The 22,857-nt window shown below is 37.8% G+C and overlaps 2 protein-coding genes across 2 annotated transcripts; one reads left to right on the top strand and one right to left on the bottom strand.

The window, feature by feature from the left end:
• Positions 1-3,147: 3,147 nt before the first annotated feature.
• Positions 3,148-4,815, top strand: LOC142164311 (putative polyamine transporter At3g13620). Its single transcript, XM_075222254.1, has one exon. It carries the CDS (start codon positions 3,318-3,320, stop codon positions 4,746-4,748), a length of 1,431 nt encoding a protein of 476 aa, XP_075078355.1. The 5' UTR covers positions 3,148-3,317; the 3' UTR covers positions 4,749-4,815.
• Positions 4,816-7,164: 2,349 nt separating this feature from the next.
• Positions 7,165-21,093, bottom strand: LOC107829619 (feruloyl CoA ortho-hydroxylase F6H1-3-like). The gene is made up of 2 exons (XM_075222375.1): positions 20,588-21,093; positions 7,165-7,950 (listed from the first exon to the last, which is right to left on the bottom strand). Exons 1-2 carry the CDS (start codon positions 21,091-21,093, stop codon positions 7,374-7,376), a joined length of 1,083 nt encoding a protein of 360 aa, XP_075078476.1. The 3' UTR covers positions 7,165-7,373.
• Between the last annotated feature and the right edge of the window lie 1,764 nt (positions 21,094-22,857).

Raw genomic sequence — 22,857 nt, 5'->3', positions numbered from 1 at the left:
CACACAATACCTATTCCCTCAAGCCAAAGTTAGACACAACATTCACCTTGCTCCGAATGCCACTTAATTCTCAATCACAGCTTTTTCTTTGGAATTCACCTCCAAACCACTCGTATCTATTCAAAAATGACTAAATAATATCAAATATTTCTAAAGGAATCACTTATATTTCATAAATTAAATTTCCCAAATTTTTTCTCCAAAAAGTCGAAAAATCGACTCCGGGCCCGCTTGGTCAAAACCCGAGATTCGGATCAAAATTCTTTTACCCATTCACCCCCGAGCCCGAATATATAATTAGTTTTGGAATCCGACCTCAAATCGAGGTCTAAATCCCCAAAATTTCTAGTTTCTACCCTAACCCCTAATTCTACCATGAAAATTTTAGATTTTAGGTTGATAATTCAAGAAATATAATGGGTAATTGAAAGAAAATGATTTAGAATCACTTACCAACAATTTGGGGAAGAAATGGATCTTGGAAAATCCCCTCTACCCGTTTGGTTCTTGAAAAATATTGAAAAAATGGCTTAAACCCGTGTTTAGAGTCTGTTTTAAGTCGCTGGACAAGCCTTCATCGCGTTCGCGAGAGGCCTGTCGCGATCACGATGCACAGCGGCCTGAGGCCTTCGCAAGTCTTTCTATACGTTCGCGTAAGGCAGCTCCCCCAAGCCTTCGCGTTCGCGACCTAGTGGACGCGTTCGCATAGAAGAACATGACCCCCTCCCCCAGGTCCCTTAAACTATCGCGTTCGCGTGAGACAGATCGCGTTCACGAAGGGTACCACCCCTAACGCTTCGCGTTCGCGACCAGTCCTTCGCATTCGCGAAGTAGAAAATTTTTCTGCCCCCATTTTACTTTTCGCGTTCGCGACACTACCTATGCAAACGTGAAGAAGGGCACACCTGAACAGCTGCTACAGCACAATCTCAGATTTTCTAAGTGCAAATCACCCCGTAGCTTATCCGAAACTAACCCGAGCCCTCGGGGCACCAAACCAAACATGCACACAAGTCTAAAAATATCATACGGATCTACTCGCACGATCAAATCGGTAGAATAACACCTAGAACTCCGAATTTAGCACCAAATCAAATGAAATTCTCAAGAATGCTTTAAAAATTCTAATCTTCTCAACTGGACGCCCGAATCACGTCAAATCAACTCCGTTTCTCACCAAATTTCACAGACATGTCTTAAATATCATAATGAACCTGTACCGGGCTCCAAAACCAAACTATAGACCCGATACTAACAATGCCAAATATCAATCAATTCTTAAAAACAAATAATTTCCAAACTTTTAATTTTCATCAAAAATTCATAACTTGAGCTAGGGATCTCCAAATTCGATTCCGGTCATACGCCCAGGTCCCATAATTTGATACGGACCCACCGGGACCGTCAAACTATAGATACGGGCTCGTTTACCAAAAATATTAACCGAAATTAACTAAAATCAACTTTTAAGGCATAAATTCTTATTTTCATCGATTTTCAACATAAAAGCTTTCCGGAAACATACCCGGACTGCGCACGCAAAATCGAGAAGGGTAAAAATAAGATTTTTAAGGTTTAAGAGTGCAAATTCGAGTTCTAAAATATAAGATGACCTTTTGGATCATCACAGAAAATGACACCAAACACCACACTTGCATTTTAGCGATTGATAGTTCTTTTTGTTTTTTTTATACATAAAGGATTTTCTCCATATAAAGAAATGCTTTTAAATATATATCTTTGGAAAAAGGGTAGGCTCGTGATAGTGAAAGATAAATTTAACAAATGGTCATATAATTATAATTTTTTTTATCAAAGTCATATAACTATGTTTTCTCACATAAAGTTCATAAAAACTGCTAGTAACTCACATAAAAATATAATGACCGAAAACTATAACTTTTCGATAGCATTCTTTTATTTTTCAGTCTAATAAATAATAATCAAATTAAAATAGGAATGACCCATATATATATATATATATATATATATATATATATATATATATATATATATATACACACACACACACACACACACACACACACACACACACACAATTTTAACTATGAGAATTTTCCGGTCTTTGGGTTATTTTTGGTGAGCCAATAAAAGAAGAGATGGAATTGTAAAAGAGAAGTTAATGTGATCGATAATGGCTAAGGCCGCCAATGAGGAAGAGTTATAAGTCCTTTGATTTTTCTATGTTAGGTGCATCAAAATAGTAATTTCTCATTGCAAATTTATCTTTACTATTTTTCGAGATGCTTTCATTGTTTTTATCTAAAATCAACTAATTGTATTTCTAAAAATCAGGCAATTGTTACTGTTGGTTAGAAGGAAAGGACTAGTGAATGAGGGACAAAAGGGCGCTTAAAACTATTTGTTGGTTAGCATATGTTATTTGTTTTTGGCTAAAAATTATAATGTAAAACTTTTGGCCATCGACTAATATATGTTTTGGCCACTTATGTCAGGAAGCTCAAAATAATATGCTCTTGATATGTACCAGAAGTTGCTAATTTGATATGATTCAGATTCACATTACATAAAAATATTGTATTCTCTCGGTTTATTTTTAGTTGTTCACTTTTGACATTACCCTTTTTAAGAAAAAATAAATAAAGTGTGTATTTTATAACTTTATCCGTAATAATAAAAATATTTCAAAAAATATTACTCCTTCCGGTCCACTTTAAGTAATGTTTGGCATTTTTCGCACATATTAAGAAATTCACATTTTAGCATTAATTAATAAAGAAATTGATAATATTAACCTTAATTTGCTTTGAAAATATAACAAACTACTCCTAGGCTCTTTACTCCAAGGAAAACTTTGGAAATAAAAAGTTAATTCCCTCATGATATATGAAAAGAATTAAATATCGTGGATCACAAAAGAGAACCAAAAAATTACTTAAAGTAGATCGAAGAGAGTAGAAAATAATTTGGGATATAATTAGTTAATAATAAGGATAAAATAAAATAAAATTAAATTTTTTCTTGATTTGCTAATATGGATAAATAAAAGTAAAATATATATTTGGTATACTGAACAAATAAGAGTTGATATTTTTTTCCGTTTGACCAAAAATTAGAACAAAAAGCTAACATGAGAAGTTTTAGGATCACAATCCATATAACAATGAAAATGTCAAAATTGGACCCAACAATAATATAGTACTCAAATTGCATCTAAATCTAGATATAAAAGAATCTTCTCTTCCACCAAATCTTCACTATACAACCTTCAAATTCCCATCTTTGGAAAGAGAAAAAGGCAAAAAAGTCTCTCTCTTCCATTGCAACAACTCAGAATGACACCTCCTCAAATCTCTTCTTCATCTCAATCCCTTCTTGAAGATGAAGAACAACCCAACACCCCCAAAACCCCAACCCCCACCCCCACAAAAAAATCCATGAAATTAGCTCTAATCCCACTTATATTCATAATCTTTTTTGAGGTTTCTGGTGGGCCTTATGGTGCAGAAGCAGCAATTGGTGCAGCTGGTCCTTTACTAGCAATTCTTGGATTTTTAATCTTCCCATTTATTTGGAGTGTACCTGAAGCTCTTGTTACAGCTGAACTTGCCACTACTTTCCCAGGTAATGGTGGATTTGTCATTTGGGCTGATAAAGCCTTTGGCCCATTTTGGGGTTCTTTAATGGGCTCGTGGAAATTACTTAGTGCTGTTTGTAACTTAGCTTCTTATCCAGTTCTTTGCTTAGATTATATTAAGTTGGTTTTTCCTATTCTTTCTTCTGGTTTTCCTAGGTATATTGCTATTTTCTTGATCACTATGTTCTTGTCATTCTTGAATTATTTAGGTTTGTCTATAGTTGGTTACACTGCTGTTGTACTAGGTGTACTTTCCCTTTGTCCATTTTGGTTAATTACCTTATTTTCAATTCCCAAGATTGATCCTAGTAGATGGTTAAGTTTAGGCCAAAAGGGTGTTAAAAAAGATTGGAACTTGTTCTTTAATACCCTTTTTTGGAACTTGAATTTTTGGGATAATGCTAGTACTTTAGCTGGTGAAGTTGAACAACCTCAAAAGACATTTCCTAAAGCCCTTTTTTCAGCTGGAATTGTTACATGTTTTAGTTATGTGTTACCCCTTTTGGGCACTACTGGAGCTGTGCCATTGGAACAAGGTAAATGGACTGATGGTTATTTTGCCAATTTGGCTGCTATGATTGCTGGGAATTGGTTGAAATATTGGATGGAACTTGGAATTGTGTTGTCAGTTATTGGTTTATATGAGGCTCAATTGAGTAGTTGTGCTTACCAAATTCTTGGAATGGCTGAAATGGGGTTGTTGCCTCGAGTTTTCGGTGTAAGATCAGAATGGTTTAACACACCTTGGATTGGAATTTGTGTACCAACATTAGTAGCATTGGTTGTGTCATACTTGACATTTGCAGACATCGTATCATCTGTGAATTTCTTGTATAGTCTTGGGATGTTGCTCGAATTCGCGTCGTTTTTGTGGTTGAGAAGGAAAATGCCTAATGCTAAAAGACCATATCAAGTGCCATTGTCAATGCCAGGACTATTGGTTATGTGTTTTGTTCCTTCTTGTTTTCTGGTTTATGTTATGGTTGTTGCTCATAGGACTGTGTATATAGTCAGTGCATTGCTCACTGTTTTTGCCATTGCTTGGTACTTTTTCATGGAGTTTTGTAAAACCAGAATGTGGTTTGGTTTTGAAAGTGCTCAAGACAAGGTTGATGATGAGGATTTGTAATTTAAATTGGAAATAATTGTTGGTTTGAATTTGTTTATTGTTTTTGATGTATGTAGGATTTAAGTTATACGTGTAGTGTTAGTATTGTATTCTATTATTGTTAGATTTTTTTTAGTATTACTTGTTATTCCTTTCGCTTCGTTTTCTTACTGTCTTGTTGTTGTTACTGGTTGGTGCTACTGCTTTTCTTTGTGTCTTTTGTGAGCTAAAGATCTATCGGAAACAACCTCTCTACCTAGAGGCGTATCTTATGTACTCTTAGAGGCTTGTAGCTAGATGTCATGTATACAGATACTTGTGTGGCCTTGTCAGCCTACGTTATAAGTATATAATGGATCACATTGGTATTATAGGCCCATATGTCTTATGTATAAGTTGGTATTTCATGTTGTATTTTACTTATCTCATGGCAGCTCTCCAGCTCAGTTATTTATAATAGTATGATACGAAAAGATACGTTATGTTGGTACTCGTTTGAGTAAGGTACCGGGTGCCCATCGCGGCCCATCGGTTTGGGTCGTGACAAAAGTGGTATCAGAGTAGTTCTGTCCTAGGGAGTCTACAAGTCGTGTCTAGTAGAGTCTTGTTTATGGGTGTGTCGTGCACCACACTTATAAGTAGGAGGCTACATGGCATTTAGGACTGTCACTCTTCCTTCTTATCGAAAGTTATGGGTTCAGTTGAACCCGTCCCCAGAATACCACATCCGCCCCTGTCTCTACCTTCAAGGTAAGGGTAAGGTCTACGTATACACTACCCTTCCCAGATCCCACTTGTGGGGTTACACTAGTTTTTTTTTTTTTTTTTTTTTTTTTGTGCACTAATAGTTTAACCAACTATAGTTATTATCCTGTTTTTCGAGTTACCATAGCAAATTTCTTATGAAGACTTACCTATTATTGTAGATCAAGTTAAGTGTTGTTGCGCAACATATTTATACACTGTCAGTCTGTCACTGTACAAAGTTTAAACTCTTAATATTAACTTGCATCTTGCTGATGTTTCCTAGACACGTGGCCACTCTGCCATTTTTTTGCCCATCTTATGCTATATAGTAATAGATTATGCTCATCACGAGGGAATAAGTAAAGGGAAATACATACTATTGAATATATTGAGTGATTCCAATAAATATTAAATAAAGGCACAAGTGGAGAAGAGGAATAGCCAGTTTTGATATTGCTTGAAATTTGAATCGCACCATTGTTCTGCTTGCGGACAAGAAATGCGCAGAATACAAGCAAATCACGTGTTGTAGGGCATTTTGATAATAAAAAGAACGTATTAAATATATCTTTTGTTCTGTTTCTTAATTCTTTGTTTGGTGTGGGGGGGAGGGGGAGTAATTCCGCCTATCGGTCTCAAGCCCGGACAAAGAAGGATTGTAATTAGTGTAAAAGTTGTCAATTCAAGATGAATCCTCATACATAAAAAATGTACTCCCTCCGTTTCAATTTAGATGAGTTAGTTTAATTCGACACGGAGTTTACAAAAAGAAAAAAAGACTTTTGAAACTTGTGGTCTTAAAAGCTTAAGGAGTAAAAGCTTTGTTGAGCCATGACATTTGTATGGTTATAAAAACTTCTCATTAAGGGTAAAATGAGTAAAATGAAGTGTTTAAAAGTGAATTATTTTCAATTGTATAAATGTGTCATTCTTTTTGAAACAGACTAATAAAAAAAATATGTCATCTAAATTGAAAACAGACGGAGTAATTATTATTGATGTCAGGGAATCTGGAAGTGTAGGATAAGAGAAAGGAAAAAAAGTGTGCATATTTTACATTCGGTAGCCAAAAAAAATATAAAATTAATATAATTTTTGTATCAAATATATATATATATATATATATATGTATATATGACTATTATTTTGATAGTGACTATACAATGTCATTTTCCAAACCTAATCCACGACACAGCCTCGGGCCTTTAGCATGTTTACTATAGGAACGTGGGGGATGTTTTTCATCCTAAATAATCATTTATAAAAACTAAATACGTATTCTTGGCATGTTAGACTAATTTTAAGTAATATTGGTAAAATAATGGTATACTGTTTTACTTCACAATTTTATAAGCTTGAAATTACTTAAACTCTAATTACATGCGTGGACCGAACTAAGGTAATAAAATGAATTTTAGTTGTTAAACTAAAAACTAGAAGTTCGAAAATGTGCGAATTTGATTCTTGTTTAAGTGGTGGGGAATAGAGAACTAATATTTTGAGGAATTCAAAATTAGACTGGATTAATATCAAACTTTCTCTCTTAAATTGTTTTTCCATTTGAGTAATCATTGTTATGGCTTATGAGAAACATAATAAAAGTCCACAATAGGTGCAAGTGAATTACGAGGAACGTAATTGAAAAAAAAAGCATTAAAAAATTATTTAGTAATCTTCAAAAATGCAAGTTGATTCCAATATAATGTGTAGGTCTTTTCCAACAAGAAGTTGATCCCAAGTGCAATTATTCAACATTAATTGAAATACAATACATATCAAACTTTTATTACAAACAAAATAAAGTTTCACATTACAAGAAGACAAATGAATTAGGAAAAACATTAGCTTAATTAGTATAAAAAAAAATATTAGTTATTTTTCCAACACAACCATCTTTTTTTAATTAATCTTAGCAAAATCAACAGTTTCTTTCCCATCATGAGCTTTTCTAAAGAAATGCTTGACATAATCTGAGTATAAAACTTGCTTATAAATTGCCTTCTCTCCATTCTTAACCACTTCTGGCAAAGGACCAATCAAATCATTAGGTTTAGGATTTACAAAAATAGGCACTGAAATCCTATTATTGCATCCATTAGCCATAACTCGATGCTCAATACTCTTGTATTTTCCATTACTCATAATTTGCAAAGCATCTCCAATATTAATCACAATTGCTCCATCAATTGGTGGGATATGAACCCAAGAATTACTGTCCAATTTTTTCACGTAAAGTCCTCCAATATTATCTTGAAGAAGAATGGTTAGTGTTGAAACATCAGAATGACGACCTACTCCCACTGTTAATTCAGGATTAGGACATTTAGGATAGTAATTAAGATTAATTCTCTTTGAACCCATTAGAAGTGATTCTTTAGTTTGATCTATCTCATTTATGTTTAGTCCTTTCATAAGTGCCTTCAAAAGCTTCTTGATTACAATTTCAGAGTTTCTCAAGAATTCTAGTGCTTCATCCCTGCAAGAAAAATACACCATTAAGGCAATGTGTAACAAATTTTTAATCTCGTTTTAAAAAGAATGATATTTTTTTATACTTAAAAATAATTTAACTTTAAACTTTCTATTATACCCCTAATGAGATGATTTATAGATATATAAATATGCATGACCTATTTTAGACCAGAGGTTTCAAAAGTTTTTTCGTTCTTTTTAAAACTCTGTACCTAATCAAATATCATCACATAAATATATTTATTTAAATCTTCAACTCTTCTTTTTCTTAGTAGTTTTTGGACATAAAATTGTGAATTTTGAAAAAAAAAATTATATTTGGAGTTAAGTTGAAAAATAATATTTAAAATTTAAAATTAGGTTTGGACATACAATGCACTCGAAAAAATATTGTAGCTTTATGAGTGAGGAAACAAAATTTACGAAAATTTTTAAAAAGTGGTCAAAACAACTTTTTGATTTTTGAAAAACTCATTTTCGAAAAATCTCCAAAAATTACAAAATTTATGGACAGACACATTTTGGGAAAAAATTCGAGTGTAATAAATCAAAATGTCAAATATGTGTTGAGTCTAAGTTTGTAAAACATCCTTATAAGTCTATTGAAAGGAATTCAAATCCTTTAGACTTAATTCATATTGACATTTGTGATATGAAGTCGACATTTGTGTAAAAAAGTATTTTATTATTTTTATTGACGATTGCACTCGATATTGTTATGTTTATTTGCTTAATAGTAAGGATGAAGAAATTGAAGCATTTAAGCAATACAAGAATGAAGTGGAGAATCAATTGAATAAAAAAATCAAAATGATTAGAAGTGATATGGGTTGAGAATATGAATCTCCGTTTGCAGAAATATGTTCGGAATATGGAATTATCCATCAAACTACTGCACCTTACACACCTCAATCCAATGGAATTACGAAAAGGAAAAATCGAACATTAAAGGAAATGATGAATTCTTTATTAATAAGTTCCGGATTACCGCAGAGTTTGTGGGGCGAAGCTATCCTTACAGCTAACCGAATACTCAACAGAGTACCCCACAGCAAAATGCAATCTATTCCATATGAAAAATAGAAAGGAAGAAAACCCAACTTGAAATATTTCAAAGTGTGGGGGTGTCTAGCAAATGTACAAGTTCCTTTACCTAAAAGGGTTAAAATCGGACCAAAAACTGTTGATTGCGTTTACATTGGATATGCTACAAACAGTAAAGCATGTCGGTTTTTGGTTCATAAATCCGATAATCCCGAAATTCACGTTAATACGGTAATGGAATCAGATAATGCTGTGTCACAACCCGAAATTTTCGACCGACAGGACCGTGATGGCGCCTAACATTTCACTTGCTAGGCAAGCCAACGTTAGAGAATTATTAAACCAATTCCTTATTTTCATCCGGTAAATAATAATAATTAACTAAAATAAAATATAATAAGTGCGGAATATCATAAAACTATATTAATTACTACCACCCGGATCTGGAGTCATAATTCACGAGCATTCTAGAATTTACTACAAATAATAGTCTGAAAGAAATACAACTGTCTGAATGAAAGAAAACAGTAGGACATAAAAAGATAGACGGGGACTTCAAGGTGTGTGAACGCCGACAGATCTACCTTGAGTCTCCGGACAACGGACCAATAGCAAAACTCGATCAACCTGAGCCGGTATCAAAATCTGTAAAGAAAGTGCAGAGTGCAGCATCAGTACAACTGACCCCATATACTGGTAAGTGTCGAGCCTAACCTCGACGAAATAGTGACGAGGCTAAGGCAAGGCACCTACAACCAACCTATACAATTTAACAGTGTATACACAAATAACAGGAATGAAGAGCTAAACAGAAAATGTCGGGAGGGGAAACATACTGAGGAGAATACAAGACAAAGAACTACAACAAAATGATCACCGGAGCAGTCAATATACCATGAATCAACAGGAATAGTGAATACAGTAAAGAAAAATGCGCGGCGTCACCCTTCGTGCTTTTACTATCAATCTCACCATAAAATTAATACAAACGGCACGACATCACCCTTCGTGCTTTTACACTCATATCATGTCACGACATCACCCTTCGTGCATTAACACTCACAATATGGCACGGCATCACCCTTCGTGCATTAACTCTCACAATATGGCACGACATCACCCTTCGTGCACTAATACTCACAATATGGCACGGCATCACCCTTCGTGCATTAACACTCTCCCTTACCATAATGTAATGCATAAATAACTACAGGGAGATAGAATAACAAGTACAAACTTTACTTCAATATTTGGTTCCATAATATCAATCTCGACTTGAAATAAAACTCAATTATCACCAGAAAATTTCCGTAAACATGATAAGAACGATAATTTGGACAACACTAGTAAAACACGTAGCAATTTGGCATAGGAATGAGACAATATCAGAAAAATGGAGAAACATGGAAAAACAGGTAAATTGGCGGCGCATAGGTACTCGTCACCTCACATATATGCCGCTCACATGAATGTCACTTAGCAAATAATCTAAGGTTCCTAATTCCCTCAAGTCAGGGTTAGACACAATACTTACCTCGCTCCTAAAGCCACTTAATTCTCAATTACAGCGTTTCCTTTGGAATTCACCTCCAAATCACTCGCATCTATTAAAATATGACTCAATAATATCAAATATTTCTAAAGGAATCAATTATATTGTATAAATTTATTTTTCCTCCAAAAAGTCGAAAACATCGACCCCGGGTCCGCTTGGTCAAAACCCGAGGTTCGGACCAAAATCTTTTTACCCATTCACCCCCGAGCCCTAATATGTAATTAATTTTGGAATCCGACCTCAAATTGAGGTCTAAATCCCCAAATTCCCGAAATCCCTATTTTCTACCCTAACCCCTAATTCTACCATGAAAACTCTAGCTTTTAAGTTAAAAATTCAAGAAATGTAATGGGTAATTGAAAAAAAATAGTTTAGTATCACTTACCAACAATTTGGGGAAGGAATGACTCTTGAAAAATCGCCCCTCACCGTTTGGTTTGTGAGAAAATGAGTTTTTTTGGCAAAATTCTCGTTTTGGATTCTGTTAAGTGCTGGGCAACAATGTTCATCTTGTTTGCGAGAGCACTGTCGCGTTCGTGAAGGGTACTGGCTGCCAAGCCTTCGAGTTCGCGAGACCCATCTCGCGTTCGCGATGATCACTCCCCCCTGGACTTCGTGTTCGCGCTGAAGGAACGACCACCTCCCATCCCCAGGTCCCCACATGCTTCGCGTTCGCATTGAGCCGGTCGCGTTCGTGAAGGGTAAATCCCCCATTACTTCGCGTTCGCGAAGAAGCAGTCTCAGCCTCATTAGGTTACTCTTCACGTTCGGGAGAGGACCTTCGCGAACGCGAAGAAGGACATGACACACACCAGAATCTGCAGAAACCAGATTTTTTTCCCAAGTCCAAACCATCCCGTGGCCTATCCGAAACTCACCCGAGCCCTCGGGGCTCCAAACCAAACATGCACACAAGTATAAAAATATCATACGAACTTGCTCGCACAATCAAGATATCATCAATAAACACAACCACAAAGGAATCCAAATAGGGTTTGAACACCCGGTTCATCAAATCCATGAATGCTGCCGGTGCGTTTGTCAGCCCAAATGACATCACTAGAAATTCATAATGCCCATCTCGAGTCCGAAAAGCTGTCTTAGGAACATCGGATGCCTTAATCTTCAACTAATGGTAGTCAGATCTCAAATCAATCTTTGAAAATACCTTGGCACCCTGAAGCTGATCAAATAAATCATCAATCCTCGACAATGGATATTTGTTCTTGGTGGTGACTTTGTTCAACTGCCGATAATCTATACACATCCTCATCAATCCATATTTCTTCTTCACAAACAACACAGGTGCACCCCAGGGCGATACACTAGGTCTAATGAAGCCCTTATCAAGCAAATCTTACAACTGCTCCTTCAATTCTTTCAACTCTGGAGGGGCTATGCGATATGGCGGAATGGAAATAGGCTGAGTGTCTGGAGCCAAATCAATGCAGAAATCAATATCCTTGTCGGGTGGCATCCCCGACAGGTCTGTAGGAAACACCTCTGGAAACTCACGAACAACCGTCACCGAATCTATGGAAGGAACCTCCGCACTAGAATCGCGGACATAAAGCCAAATAAGCTAGACACCCCTTCTCGACCATATGCTGAGCCTTCACATAAGAGATAACCCTGCTGGCAGAATGGCCAAGATTTCCTCTCCACTCTAATCGAGGCACCCTTGCAAGGTTAAGGTTATCGTCTTGGCGTGACAATCTAATATAGCATGATAAAGTGACAGCCAATCCATATCCAGTATGACATCAAAATCAACCATGTCGAGAAGTAGAATACCTACAAGAGTCTCAAGATTCCCAATGGTGACCACACACGAACGATAAACACGATTTACAATAATAGAATCTCCAACTGGTGTGGACACATACACAGGAGCACTCAAAGAATCACGGAGCACAACCAAATAGGAAGCAAAATAGGATGACACATAGGAGTAAGCAGATCCCGGATCAAATAGAGTTGAAGCATCTCTACTGCAAACTGAAACAGTACTTGTGATAACAACGTCAGATGACTCAGCCTCAGGCCTGGCTGGGAAAGCATAACACCGGGCTGGGCCCTACCACCTTGAACTACGTCCCTGGGACGACCTCTAGCTGGCCGGTCTCTATCTCTAACGGCCTGACCTCCACCTCTAACTATCTGGCCCCTACCTCTGGCTGCCTGACCTCTGCCTCTGGCTGGCTGAGCAGGTGATGCAACAACTGGTGCCGGGACCATGGCATGAGAACTTTGATGCTGTGAGTTGCCCGTTGCCCGAGGGCAAAATCTGGCAATGTGCCTTCGATCACCACAAGTATAACATAGCCTCGGTTGCTATGACTGCTGACCCTGAAACTGAACCTGGCGACCTGAATAACCACCCTAATAACTCTTGAGTGGAGGTGCACTAATAGGAGCTGGTGGTGCACTCTAGGCTAGCTGGTCGGAATAATGCATATGAGGGCCACGACCACCTGAGGCACCGTGGGATGCCTGGGACGCTGAATGAAATGGCCTGGGAGGATGGCCTCTACCAAAAGTACCCCTGCCTCTAGATGAGGCACCGCTGAACTCACCGGAATGACGAGGCCTCTTGTCAGACCCCTGACCTCCCTGAGTAAGAAGCATCTCGACTCGTCTAGCGACATTAGCAGCCGCCTGAAAAGAAATCTCACTCCCAGTCTCCTTAGCCATCTGCAATCAGATAAGCTGAGCAAGTCCATCAATAAACCTCCTCACCCTCTCTCTTTCGGTGGGAAGCAGAAGAATAGCATGACGGGCCAAATCTACAAAATAGGTCTCATACTGAGTAACCGTCATACCGCCCTGCTGGAGACGCTCAAACTGACGGCGACGCTCCTCTCTCAATGTGATAGGCAAAAACTTCTCTATGAAGAGCTGAGAGAACTGGTCCCAAGTAAGAGCAGGCGACCAATCTGGTCTGGTCAACAAGTAATCTCTCCACCATTTCTTGGCGGAACGAGTCATCTGAAATGCAGCAAAATCGACCCCATTGGTCTACACTATACCCATGTTTCGTAGAACCTAGTGACAACTGTTAAGATACTCCTGGGGTCCTCTGAAGGGGCACCACTAAAGTGAACAGGAAAGAGCTTGGTAAACTTGTCTAATATCCATAAAGCCTCAGAAGACATAGCTAGCCCATCTCCGACCTATGCCGTAATAACCGGCTGAACTAATCCGATTGGCTGAGCTGCTAGAGCCTGATACTGGGGAGCTATCTGCTCCGGAGCGGGAGTGGTAGGAGTTTGGGCTCCTCCTTCAGCCTGAGAGACTACTGGTGCCATGGGAAATGCGCCAATCTGGGCCACACTCTCCATAAGGCCCACCAAACGGACCAAAGCGTCTTGAAGTATTGGGGTAGCAATGAACCCCTCCGGAACCTGAGCTAGTCCGACAGAAACAGTCTGGGCGGGAACCTCCTCGTCAATCTCTATCTGAGGCTCCACTGCTGGGGCTGCTGCTCGGGCCCTAGGCTGAGCCCTGCCCCTGCCTCAGCCTTGACCTCTGCCACGCGTAGGCGCTGTCACTGGAGTGAGGAAGTGGTACGTGTTCTCGCCATCTACGAGATAATAAAAGTAGAAGAGTTCAATCAGTATTGAGAAAGCAAAATCGCACAACAAGGAAGAATAGAAGTGACACTTGTTCCTAAACTTCATAGCCTCTGAAAGATAAGCACAGACGTCTCCGTACCGATCCTCCAGACTCTACTAAGATTGCTCGTGAATTGTGAGACCTAGGCAACCTAGTGCTCTGATACCAACTGTCATGACCTGAAATTTTTCACCGACGGGACCGTGACAGTGCCTAACATTTCACTTGTCAGGCAAGCCAACGTTAGAGAATCATTAAACCAATTCCTTATTTCTATCAGGTAAATGACAATAATTAACTAAAATGAAATATAATAAGTGCGGAATATCATAAAACTGTATTAATTACTACCACCCGGATCTGGAGTCACAATTCACGAGCATTCTAGAATTTTTTACAAGTCTGAAAGAAATACAACTGTCTGAACGAAAGAAAATAGTGGGACATAAAAAGATAGATGGGGACTTTAAGGTCTGTGAACGCCGACATATCTACCTTGAGTCTCCGGATAGCGGACCAATAGCAAATCTCGATCAACCTGAGCCGGTATCAAAATCTGCACAGAAAGTGCAGAGTGTATCATCAGTACAACCGACCCCATGTACTGGTAAGTGTCGAGCCTAACCTCGACGAAGTAGTGACGAGGCTAAGGCAAGGCACCTACAATCAACCTGTACAATTTAACAGTGTATACGCAAATAATAGGAATGAAGAGTTAAACAGGAAATGTCGGGAGGGGAAACATACCAAGGGGAATACAAGATAAAGAATTACAACAAAATGATCACCGGAGTAGTCAATATACTATGAATCAACAGGAATAGTGAATACAGTAAAGAAAAATGCGCGGCATCACCCTTCGTGCTTTTACTCTCAATATCACCATAATATTAATACAAACGGCACGACATCACCCTTCGTGCTTTTACACTCATATCATGTCACGACATCACCCTTCGTGCATTAACACTCACAATATGGCACGGCATCACCCTTCGTGCATTAACTCTCACAATATGGCACGACATCACCCTTCGTGCACTAATACTCACAATATGGCACGGCATCACCCTTCGTGCATTAACACTCTCCCTTACCATAATGTAATGCATAAATAACTACAGGGAGATAGAATAACAAGTACAAACTTTACTTCAATATTTGGTTCCATAATATCAATCTCGACTTGAAATAAAACTCAATTATCACCAGAAAATTTCCGTAAACATGATAAGAACGATAATTTGGACAACACTAGTAAAACACGTAGCAATTTGGCATAGGAATGAGACAATATCAGAAAAATAGAGAAACATGGAAAAACAGGTAAATTGGCGGCGCATAGGTACTCGTCACCTCACATATATGCCGCTCACATGAATGTCACTTAGCAAATAATCTAAGGTTCCTAATTCCCTCAAGTCAGGGTTAGACACAATACTTACCTCGCTCCTAAAGCCACTTAATTCTCAATTACAGCGTTTCCTTTGGAATTCACCTCCAAATCACTCGCATCTATTAAAATATGACTCAATAATATCAAATATTTCTAAAGGAATCAATTATATTGTATAAATTTATTTTTCCTCCAAAAAGTCGAAAACATCGACCCCGGGTCCGCTTGGTCAAAACCCGAGATTCGGATCAAAATCTTTTTACCCATTCACCCCCGAGCCCTAATATGTAATTAATTTTGGAATCCGACCTCAAATTGAGGTCTAAATCCCCAAATTCCCGAAATCCCTATTTTCTACCCTAACCCCTAATTCTACCATGAAAACTCTAGATTTTAGGTTGAAAATTCAAGATATGTAATGGGTAATTGAAAGAAAATAGTTTAGAATCACTTACCAATAATTTGGGGATGGAATGACTCTTGAAAAATCGCCCCTCACCGTTTGGTTTTTGAGAAAATGAGTTTCTTTGGCAAAATTCCCATTTTGGATTCTGTTAAGTGCTGGGCGACAGTGTTAATCGCGTTCACGAAGGGTACTGGCTGCCAAGCCTTCGCGTTCACGAGGTCCAGCTCACGTTCGCGATGATCACTCCCCTCTGGCCTTCGCATTCACGAGGAATGTCTCGCGTTCGCGCTGAAGGAACGACCACCTCCCCTCTCCCCCAGGTCCGCACATGCTTCGCGTTCGCATTGAGCCGGTCGCATTCGCAAAGGGTAAATCCCCCATCGCTTCGCGTTCACGACCAGGCCTTCGCGTTCGCGAAGAAGAAGTCTCAGCCTCATCAGGTTACTCTTCGCGTTCACGAGAGGACCTTCGCGAACGCGAAGGACATGACAGACACCAGAATCTGCAAAAACCAGATTTTTTTCCCCATGTCCAAAACATCTCATGGCCTATCCGAAACTCATTCGAGCCCTCGGGGCTCCAAATCAAACATGCACACAAGTCTAAAAACATCATACGAACTTGCTCGCGTGATCAAATCGCCAAAATAACACCTAGAACTCTAAATTTAGCACCAAATTAAATGAAATTCTCAAGAACACTTTAAAACTTCTAATTTCTCAACTGGACGTCCGAATCACGTCAAATCAACTCCATTTCTCACTAAGTTTCACAGACATGCCTGAACTATCATAATGAATCTGTACCGGACTTCGAAACCAAAATACAGATCCGATACTAACAATGCCAAATATCAATCAATTCTTAAAAATAAATAATTTCCAAATTTTTAATTTTCATCAAAAATTCATAACTTAAGCTAGGGACCTCCAAATTCGATTTCGGGTCTACGCCCAGGTTCCATAATTCGATACGGACCCACCGGGACCATCAAAGCACGAATCCAGACTCGTTTACCAAAAATATTGACCGAAGTCAACTAAAAGTAACTTTTAAGGGAAAAATTCTTATTTTCATTAGTTTTTGATATAAAAGCTTTTCGAAAACCTGCCCGGACTGTGCACGTAAATCGAGGAGGGTAAAAATAAGATTTTTAAGGTTTAAGAGTGCAGATTCGAGTTTTAAAACATAAGATGACCTTTTGGGTCATCACATGCTGAATTCTTTGAAAGCATCAATCCGTATAAAACAGAATGCGAGTCGTTAAGTGAAAGACCTAAACGACCTCGGGAAGAACCAAAGGAAAATACTCCAAGTATAGAAGAACGAAGGAGTAGCAAACATCAAAGAACATCTACTTCCTTTGGACCAGATTTTGTGACATTCTTGCTTGAAAGTGAGCCTCAAACTTTTAAAGCAGCTATGTCATCTTCTGGTTCGGCGTTTTGAAAAAAGGCAGTCAATAGTGAGATTCAATCAATTTTGGATAACCATACATGGGAATTGGTAGATCTTCCTTCAGGAAATAAGCCTTTAGGTTCGAAATGGATCTTTAAACGGAAAGTGAAAGCCAATGGCACTATTGACAAATATAAGGCAAGACTTGTTGTCAGGTTATAGACAAAATGAAGGCCTTGATTACTTTGACACTTACTCGCCAGTAACGAGGATAACATCTATTAGGGTGTTAGTAGCACTAGCGGCCGTGTATGGTCTTGAAATCCATCAAATGGATATTAAAACAACTTTCTTAAATGGAGAATTAGAGGAAGAGATTTACATGGAACAACCTGAGGGTTTTGTGGTTCATGGTAAAGAAAAGAAAGTGTGCAAACTTGTTAAGTCGCTCTATGGAGTTAAACAAGCACCCAAACAATGGCATGCCAAATTTGACCAAACAATGTTGGCAAATGGGTTTAAAATCAACGAGTGCGATAAATGTGTTTACATTAAAAACACTCTAGGTCATGAAGTCATTGTTTGTTTATATGTTAATGACATGTTGATAATGAGCAAAAACATGGCAGATATAAATGCTACTAAACGCATACTGGCTAGCAAATTCGATATGAAAGACTTAGGAGCTGCTGATGTGATCTTAGGAATCAGAATTCACAAGACTCCACAAGGTCTAGCATTATCAAAGTCTCACTACATTGAAAAGGTACTTGACAAGTTCAAGTATTTGGATTTCAAAATTGCCAAGACTCTAATTGACGTGAGTTATGCACTTCAAAAGAATGAAGGTGAAAGTGACTCACAACTAGACTATGCAAGAGTATTGGGAAGTTTGATGTATATCATGAATTGCACGCGACCAGATATAGCATGTGCTATTAGTAAACTGAGTCGGTTTACAAGTAATCCCAATCACATACATTGGATGGCAATGAATCGAGTTTTGGGGTATCTCAAACATACCCAAAATTATGCTTTGCATTATAACAAATATCCCTCCGTGATCGAGGGATATAGTGATGCAAATTGGATCACTGGATCATCTGAAGTTAAATCCACGAGTGGATATGTTTTCACAATTGGGGGTGGAGCAGTGTTTTGGAAATCATCCAAACAAACGTGCATCGCCCGTTCTACAATGGAATCTGAATTCATTGCTTTAGATAAGGCTGGTGAAGAAGTTGAATGGCTTCGGAATTTCTTGGAAGATATTCCGTTTTGGCCCAAACCCTTGGCACCTATTTGTATACATTGTGATAGTCAAGCGGTAATAGGCAGGGCAGGGAGCGTTATGTATAACGAAAAATCTCGTCATATACGACGGAGACACAATACCGTTAGACAACTACTCTCTAGTGGTGTTATCACAATTGACTACATAAAGTCAAGAGATAACGTGTCGGATCCACTTAAAAAAGGCCTTTCTAGAGAGGCAGTTGAAAGATCATCAAAGGGAATGGGGTTAAGGTCTAGGACAAGTCATCATAGCGGTAACTCTACCTAGCAGACTGGAGATCCCATGAGCTAGGTTCAAAGAGATCAAACAAAGTTATGAATGACGGTTCAACATTGTCAAATAACTCAACCCATTCTCGTGATGAAGACAATGTTCAGAAATCGAGGTAAAGTATTAAGGCTTTTTGATGAGTGAACATAGCTTAAAGGTTTTTTAATGATTTACTAAGTCTGGCAGAATATGACCAGATAGTGTACCTATAGGATTACACGTTTAGAAATCACCTATGTGAGTGTGAAGTGTAAGATGCTTCAAGGGGAATGAAAGTAAAGGCCCATTCTCTAAGCACTCATGAAATCAGGCGGTGTTCATGGCTGAAACGAACACAACCGTGAAAACCATAGATGGCTAAGGATTGATTGTGTGAATTATGTTGTCTAGGTATACAACAAAGCTCGACGGTTCAAAGATATCAAATCTACCGATTGACCGAGTATATCTGATATAAGTTCACTACGAAAAGTTCAAAGGGAAACCTACTTATCCAGATGCAATTAATTCTTGCATGTAAATTCCTTTATTTTATAGCCATTCCCCATCCATGTGGGGGATTATTGGGATTTTAAGCTTGTGTAGCTTAAAGAGGGTGAATGAGAAATGGAGGAAAAATGAAATATTTGAGTTTCCTTCCTTGGCAAAGGGACATTGTCCCATATTTGAGGAAGAAAAGGCTTTTGATGGGTATATATATAATTGCTCTTCTTCTAGCTCTTAAAGAGTTAAGAAGAAGTCAAGCCTCGTGCCGTCGTCGTCGCTCGCTCGCTCAGCTCGGCTTCAGCTTCGGATAAAATTTCTTTCAATTAATTAATTAATTAATTAAATAATTAACGAAAAATTCAATCTAGAATAACCCATGACCCGTGACCCGGTCCGGTCAGGCCCGTTTTCTTTCTCGAATTATTTTAAATCCGTTTTCCCGCAATATTTCAAACAGCCTGTTTCAACAGCCATGGCTGTTTCTGAAAGGTTGCAAACCTTTTCAGAAACAATGCCAGCAACTCTATAAATATACTTTGAATCCCAGAATCTTTCCTTACGAAATTTTCTGATCTTCTTCTTCTTATTCTGCACAAAAATTCCAGTGTGTTTTACAGCCTTCGAGTGGCTCGCTGTTCACCGGCGTTTTTGGTACCAACACTCCGGTGAGTTAAATCATTCTATCCTGGGAGGATATATTCCAGCACCTCGGGTACTTGAGGGGAATAATTTCCTTAATGACACACTATGTATTCAGTGGGCTCGATTTATTCCTATCTGCTTTTTCAGAATTTATTTCGTTAAATAAGTATTACTAACTTTCTGTTTTTGTTTATATATTTCAGAAAGTTTAATCGTTTAATTGTTTATTATAGCAATACAGATTTATAACACTAATTAAAAATAAAAATTGTCACATAATATAGAACAGAGGTAGTGGTATACATATTGAGATTTTTGTACTATCGGTATATAGAGTTTAACATGCATGCGATAGTAAATTTTCTATCATTTTAATATCAATTTACATATAATTATCTTGCAAGTGACCAACTAACTGTGTAAATATTTCCTTTACGCTATCAATGCATATAATTTAAATTCTTCATATGTAAATATATTGTTTTACTCTATCAATGCATATAATTTAAATTTTACGCTATTTTATACGAACCTGCAAGCAGAAGGCCAAAGGGCAGCAGCTTCCTCATCAGAAACATAGAAAAGACTAAGATAATCTTTCCATTCCCCAGTCTTTTCAGCTTGAGGAGTAAAACTTGTTCCATATCTTACGTTATTTGTTGTTGAATTTTCCTTAGAATGCTTATTCTTCTCCTCCGCAGACTGTCTAAAAAACCTATAAGTCGCAGCCTTAACAGTGTCAAGAACTTCAAGGGGAATTCCATGATTTATAATCTGGAAAAATCCCCAGTTTTCAGCTGCATCACATATTTTTTCACAACTTTTAGGATTATTATCGTCCCAATTGGATATATCGATGATCGGAATAGAATCATCGACGATAATTGTGCTAGTAGTAATTCGTTCTTTGTGTGGTTGAATATATTGTTTTGGTAGGGTTTTAAGTCCTAATTCTGATAAACCCTTAACTCCATTGCCTTCATTTACTACAAATTCTGTAATGTTGTTGGAAAAGTTTGAGGACAATGTAGTAGGCATTTTGTGGTTTAAGAGTCAATCAAGAAAAAAAGAAGTAGGGTTTTTAAATGGTATGGGTAATTCAAAGTTTAGCAATTTGATGATTTATTCGTTTAGATTTACATGTATTTATAGGCCAAAATTTGGTGCTAATACGTACCATGATATGAAAGTCTTTGAAGACCAAAACATTGTATGGTTGTTTACCCGGAAAATCGGATAAAGTTGAATTTATAAGTAGTTCTAAGGATATATAATATAACTTGACACAAATCGTACATAGAAACAGGAATACATATATTCTTGGCTATAAGACTAAAAAATAAATAAAAAGAATGAATGAATTAGATAAGATAAAGTGAAATGATCTCAAGTGGTTGATCTTTCAATATGAGAAGTAATCTTTGGCAACAATGTGTGAATACCCCTTCGTGCTTACTACAATGCTCCTCTTTATAGTAGAGGCACTACTAGAAATTCGGCAAAAATCGACCAAGGTCGACCGATCAACTTTGGTCGGTCAAAAAACCGATCAAAGTTGGTCGGTTTTGCAAAATATTTATTTTTTATATTTTTACGAAACCGACCAACTTTGGTCGATTTTCTTTGGCGCAAAAATGCGGAAAACTATTTTTGAGTCCCGCGAAATTTATTTTTCAAGAAACCAACCACCTTTGGTCGGTTTTCAATTAAAATAAATAAAAACTAGTATTAAAAAAATCGACCAATTTTGGCCGGTCATTTAAAAAAACCGACCAACTTTGGTCGGTTATTTTCGTGCCAAAATATAATTAAAGAGTATAAATCAAATAAAAGGTAGTCTTAAAATAAAATGCACCAATGATCTAGTGGTAGAATAGTATCCTGCCACAGTACAGACCCCAGTTCGATTCCCAGATGGTAAAGCTTTTAATTACATAATTAAAATACCGACCAACTTCGGTCGGTTTTTTTTTGCAACATTTTATTTTTTGAATTTAATTGACAGACCAAAGTTGGTCGGTATTCCTTTCCGACCCCTAAAATACCGTCCACACGTAAATGGTCGCGTTTCGGTCGGTTATTGACCATTACCGACCAACTTTGGTCGGTTGTTTTGGTCGGTGTATACCAGATTTCTAGTAGTGAGGGATCCTATTTTATATACAATAAATAATACATAGTGAGGAACCCATGATGAATTATCGTTTCCCTAATTCCTGCCAGGATTCTGTCCCTTAGTGCGGTTGCAACAACTTTTGTTTGTGAGCTCGATATTGAATCGAACTCGATATTGGATTGAGACCTCGGCCTTGACTCGAGCTCGATTCAGACTCGAAGTCGCCTCGAACTCTCGTTGTATTTAAGCTTAATAATTGAGTGGATGATTATTTGAGCTTGAAGTAAGATATCCCTTAGGCTTACTAGTTGAGTGAGTGATTGCTCAAACTCGAACTTGGAGTATTGCAGCCCGTAGGCTTTTTATGGTCGAGTGAGTGACTGTTCAAACTCGAAATATTATAGCCCGTAGGCTTCATAGTCAAGTGAGTGATTGTTCGAACTCGAACTTGAAGTATTATTGCCCGTAGGCTATATGGTCGAGTGAGCGGTTTGCTCGAACTCGACGTTAGATAGCCCTTAGGCTTGATAGTCGAATTAGTGATTGTTCGAACTCGAATTCGAAGTATTATAGCCCGTAGGCTTTATGGTCGAGTGAGCGGTTTGTTCGAACTTCGACGTAAAATAGCCCTTAGGCTTGATAGTCGAGTGAATGATTGTTCGAACTCGAACTCGAAGTATTATAGC

This window comes from Nicotiana tabacum, chromosome 9 (genome assembly GCF_000715075.1).
Source record: "Nicotiana tabacum cultivar K326 chromosome 9, ASM71507v2, whole genome shotgun sequence".
NCBI lineage: Eukaryota > Viridiplantae > Streptophyta > Magnoliopsida > Solanales > Solanaceae > Nicotiana > Nicotiana tabacum.
This window is presented reverse-complemented; position numbering and strand designations above follow the sequence as displayed.

Excerpts from the sequence above, each read along its gene's own strand:
- LOC142164311 (XM_075222254.1), top strand. The coding sequence starts at position 3,318 with ATGACACCTCCTCAAATCTCTTCTTCATCTCAATCCCTTCTTGAAGAT.
- LOC107829619 (XM_075222375.1), bottom strand. The coding sequence starts at position 21,093 with ATGCCTACTACATTGTCCTCAAACTTTTCCAACAACATTACAGAATTT. Across the intron at positions 7,951-20,587 it reads CTTTGGCCTTCTGCTTGCAG|GGATGAAGCACTAGAATTCT; the intron begins GTTCGTATAAAA and ends TTTTTCTTGCAG.